The 22,347-nt window shown below is 38.6% G+C and overlaps 1 protein-coding gene across 3 annotated transcripts in view; it reads right to left on the bottom strand.

Annotated features, from left to right (window-relative positions):
• Positions 1-2,008: 2,008 nt before the first annotated feature.
• NUP62 (nucleoporin 62) overlaps positions 2,009-22,347 on the bottom strand; it is a 62,292-nt gene continuing 41,953 nt past the window's right edge. For 2 of the 3 annotated variants that reach the window (XM_023507255.2, XM_012553564.2), the window contains 2 exons: positions 18,217-18,283; positions 2,270-2,448 (listed from right to left, as the gene is read on the bottom strand). In XM_023507255.2, the coding sequence (XP_023363023.2) occupies positions 2,357-2,448; positions 18,217-18,283 (159 nt within the window). In that variant the 3' untranslated portion in view covers positions 2,270-2,356. Of the gene's footprint in view, positions 2,449-18,216; positions 18,284-22,347 lie in introns of all 3 variants that reach the window. The other variant, XM_023507254.2, reaches the window with a different exon arrangement.

The following is a 22,347-nucleotide window of genomic DNA, read 5'->3' as shown; positions in this document are numbered from 1 at the left end:
GTCTGGTATCCTATCGTACTAGGTGATCTTCAGAATCTTCCTGAGATGATTCAAATGAAAGTGATTCCGTTTCCTGGCATGGTGCAGGTTTCATAGGCACACAACAAGGTCAACACAATGGATCTGTGGACCTTCATTTGGTAGTCAAGTCTTCTCTCCCACATTTTCCTTCAGAGCCTTTCGAATACTGAGCCATCTTTGGCAACGTGTGCCAACCTCAATGTGGACATCCCTTGAAAGTATACTGCCAGGATAAGTGAATTTATCCACAGCATTCAAAAAACTCCTCCATTTACCATAACCAAAAGTTCCACATGTGGATGATGTGATGCTGGCTGATGATCACCTGTGTGATTTCCTTGAGACTGGAGATAACTTACAAGTAAATGGTACATCTCTCATTAGTTAACAAGTAATGAGAGAATGAATATTACAATCAGAGTTAAATGCTACCCTTGGGAACACTCATTCTTCCAAGAACTTGTAAACAACGTAACAAGGTCTTGTAAACCAATAGCCAAGATTGGTCTTTGGCATTAGAGTGTCACTAATGCTTTTATTAATAAAATGCTACCATTATAAATAAAGCAATTAATAATTACCCAGAAACTCTCTTCAACATTTTAAAGATCACACCTCTACTGAGTTCAGGGCTTTTTCTTTTTTATGGTAATCTTGATTTCTCAAGTGTATATAACACACACTTTTACTGAGAAACTTGAAATCTACAAACACTAGGAGGAAAAACTACCCATGGCTAGGAATCAAAAACAACAAACACTATCCCTGTAAACAAAAAGAGTAGCCAAACTTTGTTTCAAAAGAGGCATACCTAGGACATTCACTAATGGAATTAGGCAGCCCATGACATATATTCTAGTATTTTTGTTATTAAAAATTTGGTCCTTTGAGGAATAGCTTTCTCTAAAAATGGGAATAAGAGAAAAAAGTGAGTTGCTATCTTCTGTTTATTAGGTAACTGAGATTCCTAGTTAGCCACGTTAAAACTATAATTTCCTCCTTCAGTATTGAGGTATGGTAGAAAGAGGTCTGGACATGTGAGTGTGAAAACAAACTCAAATACAATCTTTGTCAATAACTACTCATGTGGATCTTTGGCAAATCATCTACCTCACCTCTGGATCTCAGTTTCTTCACCTATCAAATGGGAAGTTGAACTAAATTGTTCTCCAAAGCCCCCATCAGTTCTAAATGTAGGAGCCTATGTGTGTCATAAAGGGTTGTCAAATGCAGCCCAGCAGAGGAATTATAGATGATTAACAGGCTGTAGTGATTTCAGAGAGTCTTAGCTAAAGGACTCATTTTATTCTTGTCTTTAAAAATAGCTAACATTATATAATGTTTTATGGTTTGCAAAGCACTTTAAATGCTAGCTCATTTGATTCACACAATATCCTTGTGAGATAGGTGCTATAATTATACACATTTCACAGATGAAAGAAAATGAGGCTAGGTGATTTGTTCAGGATTACAGTAGTAAGTATCTGAGGCAGGATTTAAACTCATGTCTTCCTGACTTTAAGCCCAATGCTCTATTAAAGGCATCAAGTAAAAAAGATTGTGTAAGGTCAGGTTTAGGAATTAGGTCTTCAAAAAACAAACCAAATCAAGAAAAAAACTCCCATCTATTTTGAGAAGCTGACTTTGTAAGATGAATAAATGAAATGTTTTACCATAGCTATGTAACAAAACCAAGTAGAGGACTGAATATTACTTTTCCCTCAAGGACTGGCTAGAGTCTCATGCCTTTCTGGATTAATCCAGTTTGCAGTGCTCTCTTTCCCAAAGAAATGAGCTGTGTCTGTGGCTCCAACTAGATGAAGCTCCTTCACAGTCAGAGACTACATCTTATTCTTCATTGTCTATCTCTGAAAGGCCAACACAGTGGCTAGCATGTAGTATTAAGATATCAGCATCATTTCCCCCACATTTTTATCTTTGGACAAAACTGGGAGGAATAAAAAAAAAAGTGACACATTTACACGTGTTGGAAGACTTCATAAAGCATTGAGCAATTTAATGGGCATAAAAAGATTGACAAAATTGGATATAACTAATGTAAATTCCCATCATAATTTCCTCTGACCACCATAAAAGTTTTAGAACGCAAAAGAATTCCCATGAACTTTACTGTAACAAAAATTAACTGCAATAGAGTAAATGTATGTTTTTACTTGAGATTTAGAATCGAAGAAAAATAACCACACGAACGTTACCGTAACAAAAAATAACTGCAATGGGTAACTGTATGCTTTACTTAAGTTTATGCCCTAAGGCCTTTTTTATACTGGATAGATAACAACACAGCATTACTATCCAAGAGATCACAGGCCATTTAATCAAACACGATCCGGTAGGTGCGTTCCTGCTCCTTGCGACGGCTCTCGCAAACCTTTGATACCTCTTCCACCTTCCGCTGCAACAGGGCTGTGGGGAAACACATGATGCAATCATTTTTCTAGGGCAAAATTTACAAAACTTCAGTTGGAAGGAACCTTAGTGATCAGCTCATGTAACCCATAATTCAACGTCTCTTCTATAAAATACTCAGTGGGTGGGCATCCAGTCTTTGCTCAAAATTGTCCAAAAAAGGGAAGTCACCAGCTTCCAAGGTGGTTCCTTCCATTCTGGAACAGACCTACTTGTTACCTTCCTTATATTAAGCGTAGAGCTGTCTATTTGTCATGACTTCTGTTCTGCCCTTTGGGGCTAAAAACAAGAAGCATAGTTAGCATCTCTTACACATCTTATTCAAACACTGGAAAATACTTAGGTTTTCCTAATACTATTCTTCTGCTGGCTAAACATTCCGTTCCTTTAATATGGGATGAATTCAATGCCTTTCACCACCCTGGATGTTCTTGTCCAGAGTGTCCTCCCTAAAACGTAGTGCCTAGAATGGAATGCTAGATGTGTTCTAACTAGCACCGAGGCCACTAAAAGCCTCCTTATTCCTGTTAAGCCAGGCTTCTCATAGCACATTAGCTTTTTTGGTTATCATATAACATTACTAACTAATATGGAGCTGACTGTCCACCAAAACTTTCAAAACTTTTCAGATTTCCTCTAATCATAAGGGGCCATGAGTAAATGCTTTAAATTCAAATCTAGCCTCAGACACATACTAGCTAGTGACCCTGAGCAAGTCACTTAATTTCTGTCTGCCTAGTTTCCTCATCTTGTAAAATGGGCACCTACTTCAGTGTTCCCGTGAGGATCAAATGAGATAATATATATAGTGATTTCTAAGCCATAAGGCACTAATGCTAGCTAATATTATTACTACATTGATTAAGTCCAGCTTACTATTCTACCCAGTCAAGATCTTTTTGATTGTCTTTTATTACCTAGTATATTATTCTTCCCAATGTGATTAAATTGCCAAAGGACAAAGCGTTAGTACTTTGCTCTTCTTGATTTTTTTTTGAAAGGTAATTGGGGTTAAGTGACTTACCAGGGTCAACATAGCTAGTACATGTCAAGTGTCTGAGGCTGGATTAGAATTCAGATCTTCCTAACTCCAGAGTTGGTGCTCTTATCCAATGCAGCACCACCTATCTGTTCTTAATATCTTTTTTTTTTTTTTTTTTTTGCTGAAGCAATTGGGGTTAAGTGATTTGCCCAGAGTCACACAGCTAGGAAGTGTTTTCTGAGATCAGATTTGAACTTAGGTCCTCCTGACTTCAGGGCTGGTGCTCTATCCACTGCGTCCCCTAGCTGCCCTGCTTTTAACATCTTTATCAAGGACCATAGCACAGATCCCTAGGGCACTCTGCTAAAGACCTCCTTCCACGATGATATGAAGGACCTCTCTCTGGATCTGGCCATTTACTCCTCAATCTAAGGAACAATACTCCCATTTAGTCATTTTTATCTAGTAACGATAGGAAGTGAGTGGGATTTATAACGGGAATGCAAGGATGGTTAAGGAAAATATGAGAAAAACATAATTATATCAATAACAAAAGTAACAAATTACATGATTATTTCAATAGATACAGGAAAAGCTTTTGACAAAATAGAACTCATTCCTCTTAAAAACACTTGAAAGCATAGGTATAAATGTATTTTTCCTTAAAATGATAAGCGACATCTACCTAAAACCATCTGCAAGCATTACTTAATGGAGATACAAATTTGTATACAATGGGGATACAAATGGGAATATAAAGGATAGAAGCTTTCTAATAAGATCAGTAGTGACCGCCCTTTATCATCTATACTGTTCAATACTTTATTAGAAATGCCAACAATAGAAATAATAAAAGAAAATGAAATTGAAGGGCAATGAGGGAATACTCTTTTTGAAGGAAAATCCTAGAGATCCAACTAAAAAGCTCATTAAAACAATAATTTTAGCAGAGTAGCAGGATGTAATATAAAGCCACAAAAATCATTACCATTTCTGCAAGACACAGTATGAGATCTCTCATTTAAAATAACCATAGATGGCATAAAATACCTGGGAGTAGATCTGCCAAAATAAGTTCAGGAACTACATGAACATAATTATAAAACTTTTTTTTTATCCAAATAAAGTCAGATTTAAATAATTGGAGAGATATTAATTGTTCATGAGTGGGTAGAGCCAACACAATAAAAATGACAATTCCACCTAAAACAATCTACAAATCCAATCATACACCAATTAAATTACCAAAAATTGTTTTATTGAGCTAGGAAAAAATAATAACAAAATTAATTTGGAAGAACAAAAGGTCAAGAATGTCCAAGAAATTAATGGAAAAAAATATGAAGGAAGGAGGTTTAGAAGTACCAGATTTTAAACTATAAGATGGTAATTATAAAAACAATCTGGTATTGGCTAAGAAATAGAAGGATCAGTGAAACAAAGTAGATATATAATACACAGTAGTAAATGATTATAGTAACCTTGTTTTGACAAACGTAAAGATTTAAGCTCTGGGGATAAAAAGTCACCATTTAGTAAAAAACTGTTGGGAAAACTGCAAAGCAGTCTGGCAGAAATTGGTATAGACCAATAGACCATTTATTAAGATAAGGTCAAAATGAATATATGATCTAGATACAAAGGAGATATCATAAGTAAATTAGAAGAACATGGAACACATTATCTATCAGACTTATGGGTTGAAGAATTTATAAATAAACAAGATAGAGAACACTATGAGATACAAAATGGATAATTTTGATTACAATTAAAACATTTTCCTAGCTAGTATTTCAGATAAAGCCTCAATCTCAAATATGGAGAACTCTCAAATTTATAATAATAGAAGTCTTTCCTCATTTGATAAATCATCAAAGGATATGAACAGACAACTCAAAGCTATATACAGTCATATGAAAAAATGCTTTAAATCATTATTGACCAGAGAAATGAAAACTAAAAAAACTTTTAAAATATTATTTCATATCTATCAGATTGGCTAAAATGACAGAAAGGGAAAATTTCAAATGTTGGAGGAGATGTGGAAAAAACTGGGACACCAATACACTGCTAGTGGAATTGTGAAGTGATCCGACCATTTTAGAGAACAATATGGAATTATGTCCAAATAATTATAAATCTGTGTATGTACCTTCTGATTCAGCAATACCACAATTGGATCTATTTCCCACAGAGATAAGATGAGGGAAAAAGGAAAAGAATTTATTTATCCCAGAATACGTTCTATTTGTGGTAGCAAAGAACTGGAAATTGAGAGAATGTTCATTAATTGGGGAATGGCTAAACAAGTCGTGGTATGTGACTGTGCTGTAATAAATGACCAGCAGGCCAATTTTAGAAAAATATGGAAAGACCTGCATGAAATAATGAAGAGTGAAAGGAGCAGAGCCACGAGAATATTGTATACAGCAATAAGTTTTTGCAAGGGTCAATGTTGAAAAATTACCCATGCATATGTTTTGTATATAAAAATCTATTTTAAAAAAATGAATAACTGAACGAAGCTATTCTGAGTATCACAAATATTCAAATTAACTACAAAGAACCTATAGAAAAAATGCTATCCACCTGCAGAGAAAGCATGCATACAAACATACATATACCCTCCCTGTGTCAAATGGTGGCCTTCTCTAGTGCAGGTTGGGAGGGAGTCGGTTCAGAACTTAAAATGTAACAAAAAACAAAACAAAAATTTAAAAAACAGTGAGACTGGATCAAAAGCTTGACTAAAATCTACCTCATCAATGTGTACAGAATCTTTGGACACATGGTTTGATCAAACACAGAAGCAAGCCTGTAATGAATGACCTGTTCTTTTTCAGTCCCCACAGTCCTCTCTCTAGATCTAGATAGTTCTCTTCATCACAAGACCTTTGGAACTGGCCTGAATAATCTCATTGAAGAGAGCCACATCTATCAGAATTGATCATCTTATAATCTTGCTGTTGCCATGTACAATGACCTCCTGGTTCTGCTCATTTCACTTAGCATCAGTTCATGTCAGTCTCTCCAGGACTCTCTAAAATCATCCTGCTGATCATTTTTTAATAGAAAAATAATATTCCATAACATTTAAATACCATAACTTATTCAGCAATTCCCCAACTGCTGGGCATCCACTCAGTTTCCAGTTTCTTGCCACTACAAAAAAGTCTGCCACAAACATTTTTGCACATGTGGGTACCTTTCCCTCCTTTAAGATCTCTTTGGAAAAAAAAAAGATCTCTTTGGGATATAAGCCCAGTAGAAACACTGATGGATCAAAGGGTATACACAGTTTGATAACCCTTTGGGCATAGTTTTAAATTGCTCTCCAGAATGGTTGAATCAGTTCACAACTCTACCAACAATGTATTAGTGTCCCAGTTTTCCCACATACCCTCCAACATTTGTACAATGACCTATTCTTGAAAAAGTCAAGCTTATTGTCACTACTTCCTTTTCTGGCTGTTGACGAATCATCTCTTTAATAATTAATTTCTTGAAGTCAAATTCAAACTATCATGATACTATTGACTTAGAATACAGTTTAGAATCAGATTCTTTTAAGGAAAAACTACTGTCTAGCTATGCCTTCTCTTGTCTTACATATGTGAATCTAAGTGCAAAACTTTCCATTTAGCCCTATGTCACATTTCATCTTCTTGGATTTAGCCCAGTCTAGAATTCTAGCCAATTTATATCTTTTCATGTGGTGGTGTTCCCTTCCAACAAATGTGCTCCTATCAACCTGCAAATCTCTGTTCATCATCTAAGTTACTGACAAAAATAAGAAATAGCTCAAAGTCAAGTACACATCCCTTGGGCACTCCATTGAAGATGTTCTTCCAAAATGAGATTAAGTATATATTACTCTTTTTGAGTCCAGCCTTTTCTTTCAACTAGTTCCAAATCTAAATAACTGAATTATTGTCTAGCCCATTTCCCTTCATTTTTTCCACAGGGACAGACTTGATCAAGTTTCCAGAAACAGAAAAGGTAGGAAAGCAATCTTACATTCTCTCAGTGGTATCTGTTTGCAAAACTTCCTCAAGACTTTTATTTATTCGCTCTTTCCAGCCTTCTTTCATTCAAACAAAGCACCATTTGCAGAGTAGAAAATGGAGGCAAATTAAATTCATTTTCCCTTCTAAAACCTAGAGAAACAATGGGCAAACACAGGCCTTCATGGCTGCTCTCTTTGGCCTTTATCTACATAAAGTCCACTTCATATGTAAACATCCTCTGAGAAAAGTTCTCAACTTTCAGTAGGACGCACACAAAAATATGTGTTCATTAAAGCCTACCAGTACTGCAAAGGACAGTCATTAATTCAAGGCATAGGTTCGTGTTTGTGTTACTAGTCAGCAAATTAGGAACCTGTATTTATAGTCAACATTTTTGTTCATAGCCTAAGCAAGGATTTGACATCTGGCTGCCTCCAGATTAAGGGAACATCAAAATGCAAAATCCCAAAGCTAATTTGTCAGGCATGTTCTTTCCTGCCCCACCTCCAATTTTTTACCAGGCCAAGGGCTCCCCCAGAGGACAGATAAACCTTTAGATTCAAAACAAAAGTATCCTAGAGGCACAAGCCCTTCATTTGCTGATGAAACCATTATTAAATTACCAGTAAATAAATCTATCATTCAAAAAAAAAGTCAAAAGGAAAGCAAAGAACAACTCTAAATTACCAGAAGCTTACTACTAGCATTAGGTCCCATCTCTATAATGAATTTTCAAGACTCTTTCAAAAAACAAGCTTAAATCACTTTGGTTGTTTTCCTTCAAAGGAAAAAACTTCTTTTCTTTGCCTCTTACCTAGACCCTGGGTAAGCCCAGGATAAAGGCAACAACTTGGGTTTTGTTCAGCTATCAATTTATGTGCCCTGGCAAGTCTGCATTTTAGAACTTTAAGAAAACAGTTGATTTAGTGCACTATGACAGCTGCTGTCAAAAAAGCAATTTTGCTGTTCTAAAGGTTTAGCTAAGCCCCTCAAGGAGTCCTCTTTACATGCCTAAAATCTAAAACCATCTAAACTCTTTACAGAGATCCTTATGAGTGTCAGCATTCTGATTTGGATATGAAATTCTTTTCTTTAACTTTGCCTCAAGTTTTATAAAGTTGGCTCAATTCCAAGCTATTCAAAAATGGAATGGGCTGCCTTTGGGAGGCAGTATTTCCCCACCACTGGAGGTAATCAAGGGAAAGTTGGAGGACTATTTGTCAGATAATGTTGTAGAACAGATTTTTTCATTCGGGTAAAGTTTGGATGAGATGGCTTCTGAAATCCCCAGTGGCTCAGATTCTGATAGGAAGCCAAGAAAACTTCAGATCCCAGATCTGGAAAGGAGATCACAGGCTACGGAGTCCAACAATCTCATTTTTACAGAAGACAAAGTAAGGCCCAGAGAAGGGAGATAACTTGCCCAAAGCCACCCAGTTAGTAAGGAGCAGAACCAAGATCAGAACCTGGTCCCCAGACTCCAAATCTAGCCTTCTCTCCATAGCACCACAAGGCCTTTAACTATAAATGAGGTTTCCAAATGAATACTAATTTTTATCTTTAAATTCAGTATAAGCTATGTGTACAGAGAGATAAGCAAAGCTAAACTCAGAATCCTTTCAATCCTACCCTACTTAAGAGCTGTGCAAATGGAAGTATTTTCCAAGCTTTTTCTAGACCCAAAGAAGAGTACCATCCTGTTGACTGGAGATAGATAATAGGAAGTAACAAACCTCGCTGTGCATTCAGCCTCTAAAGAGGAGAAGCTGGGTCAATTAGATGAATGAGGTTTTGCTCACAGTCCTGGATGCATCCTAGCACTCGAATATGACACTTGGATTTATCAAAGTTGCTGGGGCAAAGAAACTGTACAAAATCAGGCACCTCCTCAGTGGGAGGGCTCAAGTGCTACATCTGTCTGGAAATGCCTCACAGGGCTTGCTTGTGACTGCCAGGATCAATGAGAGGAAAGAGCCAAAGGCACCGAGGAGAAACAGTGGTGGAGATCAACATCTCTTACTAATGAGAGCTCAAGGATACTGTGCTTTCGATTCTTCACTAATAATACAGCTTGACATTTTCATATTGCTGAGACGCCTCACTGAAAGGTAGGAGTCTGGGGTCCCCAAAACTAGTTCATAAGAATACAAAGTCCGGTATTCCCCACAAAGCTTTGCCAATGGGCTCAGTGTGGATTAGGGATTGATATTTGGAGGTGTATGCTTAACTGATAAAATGATATCTTCTGGAAGTATCAAAGAGCTTTACAGCAAAGTTTCCAAAAGTATTTTCACACACATCATCTCGTTTGGGCCTCTTGACAACTTTATGAGGTAGGGAGATCAGCTATTATTATTATTCCTGTTTTACAGATGAATAAATTGAGGTTCAGAAGTAAAACTCTTTCTGGTCAGACGGTCAAAACAGTGAATAGCTGAGCTAGGTCTTCTGACTCAGGGCCTAGGGCTTTTCCCATGGTACCGTTCTCATTGATCAAATACCAGGAAATTCTTGAATTAAAAAGGATTATTTAGCTAGCTTTTTGATCATGGGCAAATCATCCAACTTCTCAATGGCACTGGGTAACTCCCTAAGTCGCAAATGAATTCTCTCCCTGCATCAGTGTATGGAGTGTCCATACCAAAGAAATCACACATCTGAACCAAAAAGAAACAGTTCTTCTGCTGGAATCCCAACATACGCACTTGGCCATAAAGCCACATGAGGCTGATTCACAAAGAAGCCCGTCCAACCAAATTTTGTTGGTGAAATGCCATAAAAGGCAATAAAGTACCCTGTGCATGTAGGACTGCATTATAGCAAGGCTCCATTTATTTATGCTTCTTAATCACAAATAGTAAGAAACCGCTTTGAGGGAAAAAAAATCTGTTTATCTCTTCAGTGTTAATTCCTACTTATGTGAGTGATTTCAAACTTGTATCTAAAGCAGGGGTCCTCAAACTACAGCCTGCGGACCAGATGCAGCAGTTGAGGACATTTATCTCCCTCACCCAGGACTATGAAGTTTCTTTATTTAAAGGCCCACAAAACAAAGTTTTTATTTTTACTATAGTCCGGCCCTCCAACAGTCTGAGGGACAGTGGACTGGCCCCCTGTTTAAAAAGTTTGAGGACCCCTGGTCTAAAGCATCTGAGGGGGCTATCCAGATGAGGAATTTCACGTAAGTATGTACAAAAAATGGATTAGTGAGGGATCTACTGTTGCAGAGGTATGAAGGCTCCCTTTTCCCATTGCCTTATTAGTAATACTACTAAATAATAATAACAACAATAATGATAATGATGATGATGATGATGATAATGATGATGACGATGACATGTCCTAATAGGAACTAAAGACTTTCTTTGGTTTTGACTACCTAATCTAATTTTTATTGATAGAATTTCCTAAGACAAAAAGCATGACCAAAAATCTCTTCTATTTTCCACGGGGATTAACATAACTTCATCAATGAAGTTATGAAAATATATCAATCAACTGAAAGACAAAACATATTCCAATTAACTGAAACAGGATGAGGCAAATTTTTAAGAGTCTCGAAATCTTTATGTCACTGATCTCTTGGCAGATTAAAAGCAGTTTTTAAAAAAATGCTTAAAGTAGAAAGTTATGCCCTTCAAGGCCAGGAGATGGCCCTATAAACCAAAGGACACCAAGATTTCCCAGAGAATTTATGAAAGAGGAAGAAAGGGAAATGAAGCGCCCTTACTCAATAAATCAAATTCTATTTTAGAAGAGATAACATTTTAAGTAGAAATCAAAGGCATCTTTGGGCATCTTTCAGCTTGTTTTTGAAGAAATGAAAACAGAGCACTTAATAATGATTTGAAAAGACCTCATTTTTATCTGAATCTCATTTTGAATCGGCTCTGTTGGCACAGTCTGCTGCCAACAAACCAACCAACCCACAAACTACATCTCATTAAAAAAAAAAAAAAAAACCTCACTATTCTCAAACAGTTGGAAGAAACAAAACTGCTTCTCCAAAATGACCCTAGAGATACTTTATGAAAAAGCTAAGTATCCTATTAGAATCAACAACTGAAAATCTTTTACATTTGTAAAAAATGAAATTGCTCGGGGACAGTTGAGCTTACTGTTTTAGGTAATACTCAATTACTTGGATTTATGCACTCACCAAATCCCCTTTTTGAGAATTTTCAGTAACATAAAAAAAAAAAAAAAAATCCTGACTTTTGACTGTAAAGAGTAGCACTGTTTCTGTTGCCCTGTAGGCACATTATAATGCCATAATCGACATCTCACTGTGCTGAGGCCTCTTTATCCCCTTCCTTTACATTCTCTACATGCACAAGCCAATGACCTCAGTTTTCCTTGTTCCAACAGTACTTAATCGAATGGTCTTTGCTTAGTGCTCACCCTCCTTGAACTCTCTGTAGCCTTTGACATCACCCATCACTCTCTTGGATGTAGATTTTTATGCCATTGTTTTCTCTTGGTTTTACTCCCCCATGTCTGATTGCTCCTTCTCTGTCACCTCTGCAAGATCTTCATCCAAGTAACTCCTGCTAATGTAGGTATTCTCCCCCAAAACTCTGTCCTCTTCTCCCTCTATATTACTTCCCTCTGTGATGTCAAACTCTCATGGTTTAATTATCATTTCTATGAAGATGATTCTCAGCTCTACCCTCTTGCCTTACCTCTGTCTCCCATCTTCAACTGCCTATTAGACATCTCAAATTGGATGGCTCATAAATATGTCCAAAATCAAACGTATCTTTCTCTCACAAACTTGACCTCTTCTCAACTTTCCTATTGCCCTCAAGGGTACTTTCATTCTCCCAATCAACCAGGCTTACAACTTAGATGTCAGCCTCAGCTCCTCACTATCTCTCATCCCCCATGTCTAATTAGGTACCAAATCCTGTACATTTACTTTTCAGAGCACCTCATATACCTCTCCTTTGACTGGTCTTATCCTGATATAAGGCCTAATCCTCTCATACCTGGATTAAGAATGGAAGTTTCCGTTTGGTCTCCTTGCCTCAAGTCACTCTCCACTCAAAACCATCCTCCACTTGGCTGCCAAAATGATCTTCCTAAAGCAAAGATCCAATCATATCCCATCCTTCTTTCCCCCCAATTCAATAAACTCCAGTGATATTTTCACTGATTATTCTCCAAGCTTGGAATTCTCTCCCTCCTCATCTCCACTTTCTGGACTCCCTAGTATCCTTCAGGTCCTAACTAAAATCCCATCTTCTACAAGACCCCCTTCCCCACCTCCTGCTTCATACTAGTGCCTTTCCTCTGTGATCATCTCCAGTTGAATTTATATATGTCTTATCTATATGTGGTGGTTAAAGTTATTTTCTCATTAAAGTTCGAGCTGTTTGGGGGCAGGGACTGTTTTGTTATCTTTGTTTCTCTAGCACATAGCACAGGGACTGGCATATCTGTGGCAATAACTGTACTAGAAGGCCCCAAAGATCTAGAGATGTAAGTACAGTTATCCCTTCCATATCATGAAGATTAGGGGTATGAACACTTCACTGCTCCTCCAACCAATTTGGAAAATCCTCCCTTTGTACCAGAGGAGAAATTTAAATGATTATGGTATTAAAGGAAATTTTTCATTTTTTTTTTAAATGCCAACCAGTGATACATCAAAACCTCAATGGGGAAAGTTGATATGTGGAAGGGATTACTGTCCTGCAGCTCCAGAGGTTGCCAAGACAGATATTTGTGAATGTAGTACTGAAAAAGTCCCAGTGCTTCATCTGACTACAGGAAGTTGAGCTGCTCCGAGTCCCTGATTTCAACCTGCAGTTAGTCATTCTCAATTATTTATGATAATGAAAGGGAGAAGAAACATAGAAAATACCCTCAAAACCACCCACAGTACCTCCCAGTAGCACTTGACTCCTCCTGGCTAACCAAGAGAAGAGCACCAGAAACAACCTGTTCGTGGACAATTCCACCTTAGACAAAACGGTGTGGTGCAATTTAAATAAAAGTACTTAGGAAATATTATGTTAATTTGCAAAAGCCATCTTTGAAGGAAGTTTAACTAACACTTTCACACTAAAAATGTAAATTGATTAATTGAACAGCTGCTGGGCTTAACAAGAAAATAAATCTGTACTGAAATTAGAGATTATAAAAATCATTAAAAATATTTCCCACGAACTTCTTAAAACACAAAAGTAATGACTTCCAAAAACAATTTTAAACATATAGCAAGATATTTATAGAAGCACTTTTGTGGTAGCAGAAACCTGGAAACAAATCCAGGGAAGGACTGAACAAATTGGGGCGTATGAATATAATCAAACATCTTTATGCAGATATGATAAATTCAGAGAAAAATGTGAAGACTCGTGTGATATGACACAGAAAAGAGAATCAGAGCAATACACAACTCGACTCTTGTGAATTAAAAGAACAGTAAAAGGAAAAGTAGTGAAGAGATTCATCCTTCTCTTTTCCTTGGAGTGTTGGGGGAAGAGGGGAAAAAGGGTCAGAATGCTGCACACATCATCCAGCACGGCCATTGTTATATTTTGCTTAACTTTTGTTGTTGTTACTCCAAGCAAAGGCTCGCTGGATGGAATATATCTGGCTATAATGTAAAAATATCACCTCCATTTTACAAATGAAGAAACTGAGGTTCTGTTACTAAGGGTGAGAGTGCTAAGATATGAACTCATATTTCCTGAACGCAGGTCAGCTGGGTAGTACAGTGGATAAAGTCACAAAACCTAAGTTCAAATCTGGCCTCAGACACTTACTAGTTGTGTAACCCTGAGTTACACTTCTGTTTACCTCAGTTTCCTCATCTCTGAAATGGGGATAATAACAGCATCACCCTCCCGGGCTTGTTGTGATAAGATGAAAGAATATTTGTAAAGAGCTTATGACAGTGCCTATGACATAGAAGATACCTAATGTTTATTCCCTTCCCTTCTGAATGCTTGTTCCCTTTGCCTTCCTTCCCACAGGTCCAATGTCCTTTCCACAATGCTACATTTTATTATTTCTTAGTGATAAAATGACACATGGGAATAAGAGTTCTGCACCTGACTTTTGTTTCTGCTTAAAAACTGGGAATTTCTGAGTAACTGATTAGCTTGGTCGTTATTATATTGGGCAGTCCCCTATATGTTTTCACTTGCCTCTCCTGGAAGAAGAGTCTCTTGACACTCATATTTGTCTGTTAGCTTGTATTTGTTATTTCTTGGTATGAGAGGGAAAAGAAAGAGGCATCTGGGGACGAAGTGAGGAGCAGAGGGAAAAGAAACCAGGGTCAGCTGTGATATTCCTTATTAAGGCTTTCTTGGCCAAGATGCTGGAGTGGCTACTGGAGTGGCTCTCGAGGGTTCCTTCCCCAGTGAGTTAAGACAAACAGGTGAAGTGACTTGCCCAGGATCACACAGCTACGAGACCATTTTGAATCCTGCTCTTCCTGACTGCATGCCACCTGGCTGCCTACACCCATCTATTGTTACCGTTTGCCAAAACATTCGATTATGCTCATATTACAACGGAAAGCCTTCACACAGAAGCAACTTTCTGCTCAGAAATCTGCTCAGTTATCCACGCTGTTGAGTGAGTTTCCAGAAACAAAGTCAAAAAGTAAACAGTTGCCCTATTCTCCCCTTGCCCCACCCATGGCTAAGAACCACATCCAAATACTTCTTTGTTCCACATGGAGACATTAGAAGGGGAAGGGGAAGAGAAAAATCAAAATTCAGTCTTGCAGGAAATAAAGTCATTGGTCACTGGTGCTACATTATCAAACATTCAAAGGAAAGGATAAACTGGCCAAAATCTTAGCTCTTCCTATTTGCTAACCTGATTCCAGGTGAAAAGAAAATGGATGTTCTACACAACACAAAGACAAGAAAACCCTGCTGACCCAATGAAAGTAGGCCAAGAGGCCTGTGACTACTTGTTTACAGCCTGCATTGCAGTGTGTGGTCTTGGAACAGAGTGGAGCTGCCCTGGCCCGAGGAATAGCCAGTGAGTCAAGACCAACAGCCTTGTGAAAAAGCCCAAGAACAGGAGGATGATTTATCCTCTATCTAGAAGACTGGAGAGTCTCTCCTATAATTCACAGTTAAATTCAGGGTTACTCGAATCCAGTGAAGAAAATTCCCACCGATTCCAATTCTCTCCATTTGGAACCTGAGAGAATAGCCAGAGCATGGCCTCCTCTTTCTTTTAGGGCTGTCCCGGCTTTCATCTGCAACCTGCAGGCTGAGGGGGCTTCCCAAGCTCCTTCTCCAAACTCACCTGGGACTCAGCCCTGCTGGGCCTAAGACCACCTGCCTCAGGCTCTAGCTCTGCCACACCGGGAGCCACCACAGCTGCTGCAGAAGCCATAGAGTGGCCATGGAACCTATTCTCACAGCCATTCCTGCCAGGCAGCAATGGCAATGCCTTTTCTAGTCCCGGCTCAATGATTGTATTCAGAGGAGGCATCATGCCACTTTTGTCACTTGTAATTTTCTCTCAAGCTACATTTGGCTTGCTAGAGACCAGAGGTTTTTTAATACCTGAGATCTATGAACTTAGATGGGGGGAAAGGCATCTTTATCTTCGCTGGCTTTGCCTCCCTTTGTAACGTGTTTTTTATTTTACATATTTAATAACGTTTATTCTGAAATCTCCCTGGCCCCCATGCTTTCCTAAACTTTTACAACATACAAATTCCATTCAGAAGCACTGGTCTAGATGGGAACTCTTGCTTAGCAGGGCTGAGAAAGAGGTGCTCTGCCTAATCAAATGTTTTGACAAACAGTAACAATAGATGGATATAGGCGGTGCTTCAAGGAATGGAGTGCGGGGCCTGCAGCCAGGAAGAGCAGGGTTCAAGAGCGGTCTTAGATACTTAGTAGCTGTGTGATCCTGGGCAAGCTACTTCACCTGTTTGCAATTTACTTTCCAAGTGCTGGGGGAAAAAAAAAACTCATTGGGGCAGGAACCGGCAAGAGTCACTCCAGTAGCTCAACGAAGAAAGCCCCACAGATAATACTGGCATGCTAGAGTCCACAAGGTCACAAAAGTCTGCCGTGACTGAACGGCAACAACCATAGATGGAAGATTCATTTTAAAGGAATTTAAAGCATACTAAAACGGCATTCAGTACAGGACTTAGTGACGGAAAGGAGATACAAATGGTGACCGACTAGTGAACAACCAGAGAAAACAACTTTTATAGAGCTGACTTTAATCAGCAGTGGCTCAAGGTGTAACTGCAACTGGAATTACTGTAATGCTAGAAACATACAGAACCTTTTACAGACATTCAATGTCATCTCAAAACTCTGCAAAATAGTCTTCTCTAGGTATTATCCATTTTTTAGAGATGAGGAAACTGAGGCGCAGGTTTTAAATAACTTGCCCAGGATCTCACAGCTAGGAGGTGAAAGGTGGGATCCAAACCACTGGATCACATTCTTGACACTGAATTCACAATCTTTTCACTACACATGGTCCTTATGAAAATCAACAACGCCAAGCAATATGTATACATGGCAATGCCAGTTGAGAGAGAAGCTTGTAGCCAGCAGGACAACAGATAAGGGCTAAGTCTGAGAGGTACTTCTACTTCCAAATGCCAACAATCCCGTAATTCAGATAACTTACTCTCAAATTTTCATTGGCTTTTTCATTTTTCCATGCCAAAAAATGTTTAATTTATAGAACTGAAAGCAAAGCTAATTTGCATCACGTAACTGAAGTAATCAAACTGAAGTAAAGGATTTTTGCTGAAGTTTTAAAAGAAAATGAAATATTTACTGAGTGGATTTTATGTGCAAACCCCTGGGCTTGGTTAAAGATGAACAAGATTAAGACAAAGAAAAAAAATTTTTGCTCAAGAATCAAAAGATAGAAGAATATGCCTGCACTCTATCAGGTCAGTATAATCAAGGCTTGGACAAAGAAAGGCAAGAAAAAAATTAATGAACCAGACTTTAGAATAAAAAATACCCTCCATTGCAAATCAGTGAAATTGAAAGCTGTTCAGGTAGAGTTTCTCCATTAAGGCAGAAAGTCTTATTTAGGCCCTTGGAAATGGTTTTTGAGTCGTCTAATCTGTGTAATTAGCAAATAATCCATTGGCAACTACGAGACAGACCTAAATAAATAACAGAAGTGCTTTACAATCAAAATTATTTTGACTTCCTTGTGCATAATTGTTACAATGACCAATTAGTACTTGTTAAATATCTTAGGACTCACTATTGTCAAGGACCCACTTAGTAAATGTGGAGAGGTTCATGCCAGGAGATGAAATAACTGGTGATGATCTCCCCCTCCCCCTCACAGAAACTCTTGAATTCTTTGTGTCAAAGAAGAAATTCTAACCAGTGGGTGGATAATTAGCAGAAGGAAACACCTCTTCAAGACCCTATGAGATTTAGATAGAATACAGAATAGATACAATTTCTAAGACTCTAAGGCATCTGTGATACTATTGTGGACATCCCATAAAACCTCTGAAGCACCCACATTAAGACAACAATCCCAGAGAATAAAAGGACCAGCAGCATCTCAATCAGTAATAAAATGAGTTTTCTCATTTCCCAGGCTTCCAGGTATAGAGCTGGAAGGGGACTTCAACATCAGCTGGTCTCACCACCTCCTTTTCCAAGCTAAGTTACTTGCACAGTCACTCAGGTATCAAGTGGCACAGGAGAGATTCAAACCCCGACCCTTTGATGATCAAAGACCAGTCTTGACCTTTCACTCTAATACAGGTGGCCAGACATCCTCGTTAAATCCTACCTGAGTTTTGATCAATCCACTGAAGCGAATCCATATGGGCATTCAAAATTTTACAGATCTGCTGAAGCTAAAAAAAAGACCAAAAAAAAATTAAGTAAATATATGTTAGCTTCTGATCCTCTCACCTGAAAGAGAAACAAGAGTGAATAAAATGACCCGAGGGTTGCGTTAAATACTCAGTTGGACCCTCCTTGTCTCCTTGGTGATACAAACTTGTTTTGGAGAGAAGTATGAGTACATGTTGCTTTCTCCCACTTTCTATTTGTCAAATTACATCAATCCCTTAAAACAGCTGTTTATGAGCCGTCATGCAAACAAAATAAATATTCTGGAATGTTCAGTCCAAAAGGGGTTTTCGGGATAGTAAAGGCCATGAACAATGAGACGGGACTTATAAGACACTGCCAATTAGTGGGGAAAGGTATAGGAGAAAAACAGAAACCAAGTTAGTACAGGCTAAATCCAAAGTGCTTAAAGATCTGATGAAGAAGTCACTGGCAGATGGAGAGGGGATAAAGATTAAGGTCTTTCAACCCCCCCAACCCTCCAACAGCACAAAGAATATTGATGTGATTCAGATGCTTCAACTCATATGAAAAGTTTTATTTGGAAAAACAAAACAAAACCAAAAAACCGGGGATGATGGCAAGGGGTTTTATGAGTAGGGAAAAATGGCTTCTATTTTTTCAGTAATCACAAATACACCTGAAGATATAGTGCCATCTCTCTCAATCTCCCTTTCAAATTTCATATCTGATATTTTTATACAACTGGGCAGGCAGCTAGGTGCTATAGTGGATACAGCACCAGGTCTGAAGTCAGGAAGAACTGAGTTTAAATCTGGCCTCTGACCTTGGACAAGTTACTTATCCTTTTTTGCTTCAGTTTCCTCCTCTCTAAAATGAGTTGGAGAAGGAAATGGCAAATCGCTCCAATACCTTTGCAAAGAAAACCCCAAATGGAGTCACAGAGAGGCAGACACAACTGGAACATAACTGAAAATTTTAGATAACCAATCTATACTTGAAACTCCTAAGGTAACAGATTGGATTTTACTCAGAGATTGGACAATATTTTGAAAAAAATAAAAGCATCATAAGAAAATTAGTTAGATATGAACTAGCACTTCAATTACCTTTGACTTTCAAACAATACTGAATGAAGTGGCTATATTTAAAAGATTCTTTCTAAAATCCCAAATATTTGTGAATAATTTTGAAGGACCTGCACCAAAGTAGTACATTAGAACATTGTTATTGCTGGAAACGCCATCACCAAATGAAAAGAAATAATTTTTTTTTTTTTTTTTTTTAGCAAGAGTCAAGTCAAAATAGCTTTTGCAATCTTAAAAAAGAAAAGAATTATAACATAAATACCAGTCTGAGACAAAAGGAAAGATTTTCATGATTTTAGGAGATTTTTTTTCCCTGACAAATAAAAGAAGAAAGAGCCTTGTATATGAAAGCTATTTCTAGGCTCTGGAAGACAGCCCATAGAATCTGTTTTCTTGCTCGAGTTATGATAAATCCGCTACAAGGAAAGTATTGTATGACAAATATTTCTTCTGGTTTCTATCCATTGATTTCTCCTGGTTGAGCACAGAGCTGAGCTCTTCATGCTTCTGTTCTGCCATCACAATTAGCAATTACAGGTATACTCCATTAAGCTGCAGAGGGGCATTTAGCTAGACAGCAAAGTTAGACAAGAGATATTGTTCTTAGTCCATGATAGAGAATCATGGGGAAGCCGTCTGCAGGCCTATGCCTGGGCTGCTTATTAGGAATTGGGAGACCTGATGCTCCAAACTGGAGACAGCTGCTGGCTTCAGTCTGCTAGACAATGGGGCCAGAAGGATAAGCTTACACGAGAGGGACCTCTCTGTCAGCTAGACAAGGGATAAGAGTAGGGGTCCCTGGTTAAAGAATCCAGTGACATCTTGAAAGATAGATTGAAGAAGGGGCATTTTTCCTGTTTAGGCATCCCAATTTCAGCTTAAGATTTAGCTAGAGAATGAGAAGGTACAATATATCTTCCCAGTGGAGAGAGCAATGGAAAACATGCCTTAGAGGTTCCCTTAGGGGCTTCAAGTACAGATTAAAGTGCAGATATTTTAGATAATATCAAAGATTACTGAGCAAATAGAAGATAATCACCAAAAGCTCCCTTCTCTCTATTCTAGATCATAAAAGTTTTGCCATCATCCCCTATTAATCCATCATGGTTGATGGAGAAGCAGGAAATGAAAGGGATAAGGAAGCAAATCCCCACGACTCTTGTGAGAACTTGGAGAAAATCCACTTTTGACTTTGCAAAGTCAAATGAAACTCAGTGACTCAGGAAGCCCAAACTTGGACTTAAATTTGACTGACCTCCAGAGTTTGTTTCCTTCTCTACTGCATTCTTGCACAAAAGGTTAACTGGAGCACAAACCTGACGTCTTATTGTTCTTAACAGGGTTGCTTCTAACCAGTGAACTGTCAATCTTGCCCTGTTCTATGAGGATATTGCTGGGGAGCTGGGTGTGTTTTGGGGGGCATAAAGGAGCACCCTTAAGGAGTAAGGAGACAACTTAGCAAGCAGCAGGCTACACGGGGGATGTACAAGTAAATAAAGTTGAGAAATGGGCTGAGCCAGCCTTGACTCTCAGTTACACAGTCAGGGCTGGCTGCAGCAATGTTGAGTAGTGGGCTATGCCTACACCTGTCAATTCCCCCTCCTCCAAGAGCACAGTGCTTCCTGCCAAAAGCAAAGACCATTATCTGATCAACTTATCTCCTCTACAAATAAACAAACACTCCAAAACAAAACAAATGGTTACAAATGGCATAGCAGAAGAGAGGGGCTGGCACATGGGCCTCCTGGGCCCTCTTTCTCCATTATGGAGAAACTGGGTATCAATCAGCTCCATTTCCATAGTCAGGCCTACTGACAACAGAGACAGATTTCTATTCTTTATGGCAAAATTATAACAAAAATCCTAAGTTACTTTTATTACAAAGAAATGGCCACATAAAAAATTCTTGACTGTCTAGGCAAATTCAGGAAAGCCATTTTGCTAACTGGATCTGGATTTCATCCAGGTAAGGAACACACTCTCTCAAAGCAGGTTTCCAACTGCTTTGCAATTTAGTTTAAACATCATCTGGATCAGTGGAAGGAGAGTGACTTGAGGGTCACCAGTAAGTATGTGGCAGAGGTGAAACCTAAATCCAGGCTCTCCTGATTCCAAGGCTAGCTCTCTACCCACTACACCACCCTGCCTCTCCACAAGGACAATTTTAAATTTATCTTATTTGGAATCTTGTATATTAATTTTGAGACATAGAAGAGACTTTAAGGATTAAGCAGAAATGAACGATGGACGCCAGAGTGAGATTGGAGTGGGGTCTGGACAAAATCATTTTTCCTTGTGGACACTTTAGTTTCCTCAAGTGCAAAATGACAATGACAATTTCTGCATTAACAGTTTCCCAGGGTTGTTAGGATCAAGTGAGGGTGTGTGTAAAGTGTGTCAACAAGTCAACTTTCAAGTGTCCTCCTGCCCAAAGTATCAGAGCTTGTAGAGGGTCAGTTAGTGGGGAAACTCTGGGTAAGGTGTAAGACCCTTCAGCCCAGAGAGAACCTGCTAACAATGTCTGGTTCGGCTCCCCATGTCCCCTAAGGACTTTCGGCCTTCCTGAGAAATCAGGGGGCGGTGACAACCCGTGCTGTGATTGAAGCAGAGTGAAAGCAAGTGGAAGAGTGATACCAGGTGGCAAACTACATACAAAAGCAAGTTGTTTATGTGGTCCTACGTGCACAGTGTTGTTTTTGTTATATTATATAAAGGGGAAGGTCCTTGAAATAAATGGACTCCATTTTCCCATCCTCCTCAGGAGTCCCGCCTCATCACTTCTCCACTAGGAAGGTATATTTTAGTCATCCCAGTGTGGGGCCTCTAGAAAGCAACGGTATGTTTTGTCACCCCAACTTGGAGGCTCTAGAAAGCAGGACACAACAAGAGTTAGCTAAGGGTAAAGGTCTCCTGGCTCCCAAGCCAATAAAATTTCCCCCACACCATGCTACTCTTTGCTTCATGATTTGGCAGGGGGATGCCCGAGGCACATAAAAAATGACTCTAATGAATTAGCA

Source organism: Sarcophilus harrisii, chromosome X (assembly GCF_902635505.1).
Source record: "Sarcophilus harrisii chromosome X, mSarHar1.11, whole genome shotgun sequence".
NCBI lineage: Eukaryota > Metazoa > Chordata > Mammalia > Dasyuromorphia > Dasyuridae > Sarcophilus > Sarcophilus harrisii.
The sequence above is the reverse complement of the archived record's forward strand: the minus strand, read 5'-3'. Positions and strand labels throughout refer to the sequence as shown.